The sequence below is a fragment of the Mus pahari genome, chromosome 22 (genome assembly GCF_900095145.1).
Source record: "Mus pahari chromosome 22, PAHARI_EIJ_v1.1, whole genome shotgun sequence".
NCBI lineage: Eukaryota > Metazoa > Chordata > Mammalia > Rodentia > Muridae > Mus > Mus pahari.
In genome coordinates, this window is record NC_034611.1 from 20,318,368 (window position 1) to 20,327,536 (window position 9,169).

The window sequence follows — 9,169 nt, forward strand, 5'->3', positions numbered from 1 at the left end:
CCCAAGTGCTGGGATTAAAGGCGTGCGCCACCACGCCTGGCTAATAATACACATTTTTAAAAGCTAGTTTATACTATTCCCTTTTAACGTTCCAAATGTTCTGCAATGGACACACTGGCTTTGTCTGTTGGTGCTGGGATGGAACCAAAGGACTTGTGCATGCTAAGAACATATTCTACCATGAAGCCACACCCCAAACTGTATGTGGTGTCACACATCTATTAATCCCAGCACTTGGGTCAGCCTGTCTACATTGTGAGTTCCAGGCCAAGCAAAGCCACATAGTAAAACTGTCTTAAAAAACAAACAAGTTATACTCTAGTATCCTAAACAGCTTTTCTTTAGAAAAATTAAAGCAAAAAACTCCACAGATTTTTTAAGGGACCAAATATTATATATCGTTCATAACTGTACTTACCTCTGCAATTAGTTCTTTAGTTCTAAAAAACTTCTCTCGCGCGTTTTCATAGACAGCTGAATCTGTGGAGCCTTGCTGGAAGTATGCTGCACCCAAGTCAAAACACACCTGAAAAAGTTAAAAACCAATTGGCTTCGGAATTTTTGTAGACTTGAGAGTTGGTGCACTGGATGGTGGTGGTCACACCTTTAATCCTAACGCTAAGGAGACAGAGATTAGCCTGGTCTACATAAGAGTTCCAGGACAGCCAAGGCTACACAGGAGAAACCCTGCCTGGGAAAAACAGAACAAAATTGGATAAAACTCAAATTTATTTATTCATTTATTTTGTTTGTTTTTTGAGACAGGGTTTCTCTACATCCCTGGCTGTCCTGGTGTTCACTACATAGAGCAGGCTGTACTCAAATTCACCTGCCTCTGCCTCCCGAGTGCTAGGATTAAAGGCCCTCACCACCATGCCTGACTCAAACTTATGTTTAATAGCAGGATAACAAAGAAAAAAGAAGATAAGTTAAAAACATAATCAAAAGGAAAATAATAGGTGCTAGACCTAAGCACAGAACAAAACAAAACAAAAACTAACAAATGATTTCAAGTAATGTACAACATTATTTGGAAGGCCAAAGAGTTAAGTCAGAAAAATAATAAGAGAAGGAACCGGAAAAAAGCCAAATCAAACTGCTCTGGGGACAGTACCACTGTATCCACTCTCCACCCTAGATGCTACAACTCATGTTATCCCAAGCCTCCAGCACTCCACACTGCCCCCGCAGACTACAGCTGTCACTGCTGCTGCCTGCAGGGTTCAAACAGACAAAACCAGAGTGCCCATCTCCACTTCTCTGTCTGATGTACAAGCTCCCCATTCAACCATAAACTAAGTATATCACATATCCGTGGAACATTCTTACTTCCAAGCTAGACAAAACTAGAGAGAGGCAATAGCTAAAGTGTTCAGTTGCCTGCTACCAGTTTCAATAGGTAAAAATTTCTCCCATCACAGAAGAGAACAGAGGAAGGAAGCACTCCACAAATGGACAAGGATTAGTGTCTACTAGAACAAACTGAGAAGCGCATTGACTAGAAAATTCTAATGATTGCTTTCTATTTGTAGAATGTGTATATTTTCCAAGAATGCCGCCCCTTTCCCCTCACTGCCCCTTTTCCCTCCCTCTCTCTTTTCCTCCCAGGCCCAGCTCTGAGATAGGTCTTCAAACTCAATATGTAGTTAAGGATGGCCATGAAGTTCTGATGCTGTGCTTCCACAACTGAGTACTGGGACTACAAGCACACATCACCACTCCATTATGTTTAATGTGATGCAAGCAAGGGATCATATCTAGGATTCTGTACATGCTAGGCAAGTACTCTACAAACTTATTTACATCACCAGCCTCCAAGAACCTTGTCTTGGATTGATGCCCTTATTCACTATAGACTTCAAAGAAATCTGATTCAGTCCAGTAAGCCACTCTTAGAATACCAACATGAAGAAAAGTGACATTAAAAAGCAAAGAACATCAAGTCATAGAGTGCAGGCTTAAAAACGTATCACCATTTTTTAAAAGATTTATTTATTTATTATATGTAAGTACACTGTAGCTGTCTTCAAACACACCATAAGAGGGCATCATATCCCATTACAGATGGTTGTGAGCCACCATGTGGTAGCTGGGAATTGAACGCAGGACCTCAGGAAGAGCAGTCAGTGCTCTATAACCACTGAGCCATCTCTCCACCCTACTTTAAAAAAAACAAAAAAAAAACAAAAAATAAGTATATACCTCCTGTAAATTCTCACTATGTCTTGAAAAACTGATTACCTTCAGCTACTCCTAACACTGAAAAGACAGCCTTCATAACACTGTCTCATTTCCACCTCTTTTCTGAATGAAAAGTAGGGGAAAGATGCCATGTTTATTTGTAAAATCTTAAAGAAGAGAGTAGCCTTTAAAGTTATGATCTAGCATTGCATGGTGGTGCACACCTTTACTCCCAGCATGCAGGAGGCAGAGGCAGGTAGATTTCTGAGTTGGAGACCAGCCTGGTCTACAGAGCTAGTTCCTAGACAACCAGGGCTACACAGAGAAACCCTGTCTCAAAAAAAACTAAAATCATCATCATCATCTAGTGGATTTTAGTCTCAAAAAGGTAGTCAACAAATGTTTTAAAACTTCTATTGTCCTCAAGGCTCTGTACTAGAAAACATGCTGCAGTATGCAGACCTCACATACTTTAGAGCCTTAGGTTGATTCCTAAGTTTTATTTTTTTTTAAAGATTTATTTTATTTTATTTTATGTGTATAGACATTTTACCGACATACACAGATGTGTGCATCACATGCATGTCTGGTGTTATGGCTCTTCTAGAACTGGAATTACAGACAGCTATGAGCTGCCATGTGGGTGCTGGGAATTGAACTCCAGTCCTCTGGAAGAGTAGAAACACTCCCCCTACGGAACATATCTCCAGCCCTTAGTTTCATTTCTATAGCTGTAATAAAGACTATGAACAAAATCCACTTGGAGAAAAAGCATTTTTTTTTCATCTTACAATTTTTAGGTTAACGTTCTGTAACTGAAGGGATTCAGGGCAGAACTCAAAAGCAAGAACCCGGAAGCAGGAACTAAATGAAGCAGAGGCCATGGAGGTGGGCTGCTTACTGGCGTGCTCAATCTACCTTCTTATACAACCCAGAACCACCAGGGGCACGGGCCCTCCTGCATCCATCATTAATCAAGAAAATGGCCCCACAGGCTTGCCCACAACAGAGTCAGCGGGACTCATTTTCTCTGTGCATTTCCCTCATCCCAGACGACTCTAGGTTTTATCAAGCTGACAAAAAAAAAAAAAAAAAAACTAATCAGAAGAGCTAGTGAAGAAAAGAAAGGCTGAACACATAAAATGACAATTGATAATTAAAATGTCTTTTTGTTGTTCTTTTCTTCCCCTGTACAGTCCCAGCTGTCCTGGTATTCCCTCTGTAGACCAGGCTGCCCTTGATTTCCTTTGCTTCTGTCTCCCCAGTGCTGGGATAAAAGGCATGTAGTAAGTTGCCAGGATAAAACTAAAAATTTTCAAAGGAACTAGGGGCCCAAAACCAGAGAAAGAGACAAGATCCTTAAGAAGTCAGTTATTGGAGTTGGTGAGATGGCTCAGTGGGTAAGAACACTGACTGTTCTTCTGAAGGTCCTGAGTTCAAATCCCAGCAACCACATGGTGGCTCACAACCATCTGTAATAAGATATGACACCCTTTTCTAGTGTGTCTAAAGACATCTACAGTGTACTTACATAAAATAATAAATTAAATCTTTAAAAAAAAAAGTCAATTATTTTACAGAAGCCTACGTTTTCAGCCTACCACAATGTTAGTTTTTGTTGTCTTTGGAGATCTAATTATATTCCTAATATGAATGTACTGCAAATCAATTCAGAAACTACTTCAAAAATAACAAACTTCATGAAACTTTTTTCATTTTCTTTAGAAAATCTCCTGTAAAGGCCAATAAAACTTTCTAGGATGTAATGGCCAATAAAAATCTAGTATATTACAGGGCTGGAGAGATGGCTCAGAGGTTAAGAGCACTGACTGCTTTTCCAGAGGTAATGAGTTCAATTTCCAGCAACCACAAGGTGGCTTATCTGTAGTGTGATCCAATGCCCTCTTCTGATGTGTCTGAAGACAGTGACAGTATACTCTCATTTACATAAAATAAATTTTTTTAAAAATCAAGTAAATTACATATGGTGCTATGTGTTAATAATCCCAGCAGTTATGGGGCTAATGCAAATTCTGCTCACAAATCAAGTTTCAGGCCAACCTTTGCTATAATAGAAGTGTTTCTTTTAAAATAAATAAATAAGTACGATAGACAGACAGACAGACAGACAGACAGACAGACATTCAAACCTAAATCACAGAATCAAAGGCAGAAATACCTGGCACTGCATCTCCTCAGTTCTGATTTTCAACCCAGCCGTAGAATTCTCAGTTTCCCCATTCACCGTGCCTGGTTCCACAGCCAGTAAGTCTAGAGTTCTCATCGTATGAACATACAGATCCTTGTTTAATTTCAGAGCTGCTTCCAGGACTAAAATAGAATCAGCAGCTTGTTCTTTCAGCTGCAAATGTTTAATAAACAAAACCACAACAATTAGTAGGGCTACATGATATGACTGTCTAATAAAAGCAACACGCACACGCACACACACACACACACACCCGACTTAACCCTCTGTAACATGCAGAGACCTAAGACTAGAAGCATCTCTACATGCTGATCTGTCCTGAAGACCTAACACTGCAGTCACCGCCCCTACTCACCACTTTCAAAATGTTTTCTGTCAGTTCTTTTTCCTGTTGCATCTGATTCATGCTAAAAGAGAAACGGTTGAAGATCACTGAAATATAACCCTTAAGACACAAATGTAAAAGTCTAAATTTAAGACTATAATTCTTCAGCATGAAGTTAATTTTTTTTTTAAGACAGGGTTTCTCTGTATAGCTCTGGCTTTCCTGGAACTCACTTTGTAGACCAGGCTGGCCTCGAACTAAGAAATCCCCCTGCCTCTGCCTCCCAAGTGCTGGGATTAAAGGCGTGTGTCACACCCAGCGTAAAGTAAATTTTTTAAAGCATGTTAACAGTTTAAGCAAACAAATCACCTATTATTATGACAATCACTAATTTACCAGGGCCTTCTCAAGTGCTTTGCACAAAACTTTCCATTTAGGAATAAAACAACCAAGCGTAAAGCACGCCTATAACCCATCACAGTGGGGCTGCAGAGACGGTCAGGAGCTTCAGGACCAGTCAAGGTAGGAAACTGAGTGCAGAGGCCACTGTGAACTACATCAGACCCTGACTTTAAAACAAAACGAAAAAGGGAAGGAAATAAACCCACAAAGAGTAATCAAGCCTACTGACAACAAAAGCTTGTTTATCTAGAGAGACACAGAGAGGGCACCTGAGCACTTGTTGCTCTTCCAGAAGACCAGGGTTCAGTTTCCAGCACCTATATAGTGGCTCAAAGCCTAGTTTAAGTTCCATGGGATCCAGACCTTCTGCTCTAAGGCATCGAGCATGCACATGAAACAATTACATATGTGTCGGCAAAACACTCAGTAGCATAAAATAAAACTACATCTTAAAAAAGAAAGAAAAAAGGGAAGAAAGAAAAAGGAAGGAAGGAAGGAAGGAAGGAAGGAAGGAAGGAAGGAAGGAAGGAAGGCAGGCAGGCAGGCAGGCACAGGAGCTGAGCGTGATGGCACAAATCTTTAAACCTAGCACTCAGAACACAGAGGAAGGAGCAACTGAGTTCACGACCAGCCTGATCTACGTAAGTGAGTTCCATGCCAGCCAGCCAGCTACATAGTAAGACCCTATTCCTCCCCACCCTCACCCCCCAAAAAATAGAGAATAGGTCAGATGGGGCTGGAGACATGGCTCAGTGGTTAAGAACACTGAGGTTCTGAGTTCAATTCCCAGCAACCACACGGCAGCTCACAACTGTCTGTAACTCCAATTCCACAGCACCTGGCACCTTCACACAGAGAGAGACTACCAAGGTGCATAAAAAATAAACAATCTTTAAAAGGGGGGGGAGGGAGAGGGAGGGAACAGGTCATATTACCAAGACTGTGTCATTGCTTATGTCCTAGTATAATGCTGCCACTACCTGGAATCCTGGCAGTCTCCTTTCTAGGTGGCTTGTTCTTCTGAGATGCACTGCGGCAGGACACTGGCTGTGCCCCCAGAGGTAAATACTGGCCTCTCTGGCTCATGAAGTGAACAGAGCAACAGAGACTGGCTCCAACTCTACTCTGGCACAAGTCCTGAAGAATGTGATGACCATTAAAGCCTGTGCCATAAATTAGCCTAGCCTCTTTGTAAGTTTAAGTAAGTAAATCTTACTCATATCAAGGCAGGAAGTATGGTGTCTAGTTCTCAAGTGGAAGGAAGTGCCACTTAGAATTTATGAATTGGATTTAAAACTCCATACTTAATCAAGCTTTTGTAATGAATGTCATACTGTTAACACTTGTAAGTATTAAAATAATTTCCCCAGGTACAAAACTAATTAACACACATTAAAGACAATTTAATTATATGAAAAACAATCTTCATCCTTGATCCTCCAACTCCCCCAGCTCCATCAACCCAGCCTCCACACATGGCCTGTCCTCCTATCTCTGTTCCACTTCCTCTGTAACATGAGTTAAAAGCCTATAAAACAATTTTAAATTATGATGAAAAATGTCACAAGTGATGGTTCTGTCAGCCAACTTACACATTTAGTTGAGGGGGTCCAGGTTTAGCCTGTTTGACAGGAAAACTACTTTGAACAATTGTCCTAATTGCCCTAAAAAAAAAAAAAAATAGGGAAAAATTAATAAAAAGGCCATTTTAATAATAATAATTAGTATAACTTTAAAAATGTGAGATTTCATCCACAGTTTCAGTAATACACTTTTCATCTACAAAGCCATAAATTAAATTTCTTTCAGATTCACAGTCCCAAAGATGCCCACAGATACGCTTGGAGCAAAAGGAGATCCTTAAAAGCAGTTTCTGAAAGCCGTGGTGCAAGGAAAGGAGGCTGAGTGGCAGTCAGCAGGCTTCAAGGCTCACCACCGGTTGTAGAGCAGGATAGCCATGGCAGTGGTTGGGGGCAGGGCTGACAGATCCATGTCCACATGCTTGGTCCCCGGAGGGACCTTACTGATGCACAGGAGCTCATTCAGCAGCATGTTCAGCACCGGAACAGACAGGCTGAAGAGAAAGAAGCAAAGGTGCATGTCTGCATGTTAGCTGCACAAGCCACACAACACAAACTCCTACTATGTGTGAAAATAATACTACAATGTTCAAAGATACACCTGCACATTTACCTATTAGATTCCAAGATCTTTTACTACGGACTTAAACAACACAAAAGGGAACAATGCACATCCATGACACACATATTACCAACCTTCTTTCATTTCTTCCCTTACTTGCTTCTCAGACTACACAGATTTAAGATAACATCTAAAACATTTAGCTTTCCTGTTTCCAAATAAGGTTCTGTATGCAACCCAGGCTGGTCTCAAACTGGCAGCCTCCCCATCTCAACCTCCAAGGTGTTGGCTAAACACCTTGTGTATACCACCACAACCTGCGAAGAAGTGAATTCTTAACAAAATGACAGAAATACTTTATGTTTCCTAACACTCGGGGGGAAAGGTGTGAGGATCTCTGTGAGTTTGAGGACACTCTGGTCTACAGTGAGATCCTGTCTCAACACCACCATCATTACCACCACTACCCACCCCACCCCCTAACCCCCAAAAAAGTAACTTACTTTTATCATCAAATAATCAGTTGGTTAGTTGGTTTGGGGAATGTAGCAAATAGTACCTTACTTGTCAAGCATGCATGAGGTCACAAATTAATTCCCAGCCCCCCAAAAACCTAACGGGTACTCAATTTTCCAACTGTTTCATATACACCATGTATGTCTTAATGTTTCAAACATTACCATGAACACATATGTCTCCTGTCGTCTCAGGTTTCCCTTTGGATTAAAAATCCAGCAAATCAGACATGATGCTACACACCTAGATTCCCAGACTTTATAGGGCAGAGGCAACAGGAGGAGCCAAGGCCATCCTCCACTACAGCACTTGACAACAACCTGGGCTACATAAGATTATGTTTCAAACAACCAAAATATATTAAATTTACTTTTAAAAAATTGTACTTAATGCTGAAGAACATATGGTAGAAAAAAAGTGTTTTGAAATACTCTACTGACTGAAGTATAAATTTCAGAACCGGAGTGTGGTGACACCAGCTCCAAGGCAGGAGGATTTGAAACTGGCCTGAGCTATACAGTGGACTCCTGCTTAGCAAAAATAGTTAAGACCTTAGAATTTATAACAGTGGAAATGGGCTAGAGAGGTAGGTGGCTTAGTGATTTTAAGGGCAATGTCTATTCTTACAGAACCCAGGTTCAATTCCGAGCACCCACATGGCAGCTCACAGCTGTCTCACTCTAGACCCAGGAATCTGAAGCCTTTTCTGCCTTCCAAGGGCACCAAGCACATTTGCGGTACATAGACATACATGCCATCAAAAACACCCATATACATAAAATAAATTAATTAATTAAAAAATAAATAAAAAGGCTGGGTGGTAATGGCACACACCTTTAATTTCAGCACATTGGGACACAGAAACAGATCTCTGAGTTTGAGGCCAGTTTGGTCTACAAAACAAGTTTCATGAACAGAAACCCTACCTTTAAAAAAAAGCAAATTATAAAAGAAAAAAAAAAAAAAACAACTGGAAACGAACTAAATTATTGCCAACACCACTGTGTGGTGGCTTGTGGTGAGGTGGGAAATTGAGGCTGGTTTTTATAAAACTCAGGCTGACCTTGAAGCACTGGATCTTCCTCCCTCAGCTTCCCAAGTGCTGGGATTGTGTGTACACAACACCATATCCAACTAGCTGATATTATGTTAAGTAAAGATACAAATCAAAACATTATACAGCATACAATAACATGATTTACAAATGTAACAAGTTAGGTATGCATAATACCAGCAACTTGGGTGGTTAAAGCAAGATAATCATGAATTCAAGGTCCTCTTCAGTTACACAGCCTGATCACGGTCAGCTTGAGCTACAAAAAATTCTATGGAAAGAAAGAGAGAGAGAGAGAGAGAGAGAGAGAGAGAGAGAGAGAGAGAGAGAGAGAGAGAGA

General features: G+C 40.7%; 1 protein-coding gene across 1 annotated transcript in view; it reads right to left on the minus strand.

Moving 5' to 3' along the window:
• Nucleotides 1–9,169, minus strand: part of Ints8 (integrator complex subunit 8) — a 49,239-nt gene that overhangs the window by 37,234 nt on the left and 2,836 nt on the right. The window contains exons 3-7 of the mRNA XM_021222401.1: nt 7,051–7,191; nt 6,710–6,781; nt 4,746–4,797; nt 4,361–4,543; nt 419–526 (exon numbers count right to left, since the gene is read on the minus strand). Of these exons, the coding sequence (XP_021078060.1) occupies nt 419–526; nt 4,361–4,543; nt 4,746–4,797; nt 6,710–6,781; nt 7,051–7,191 (556 nt within the window). The remainder of the gene's footprint in view (nt 1–418; nt 527–4,360; nt 4,544–4,745; nt 4,798–6,709; nt 6,782–7,050; nt 7,192–9,169) is intronic.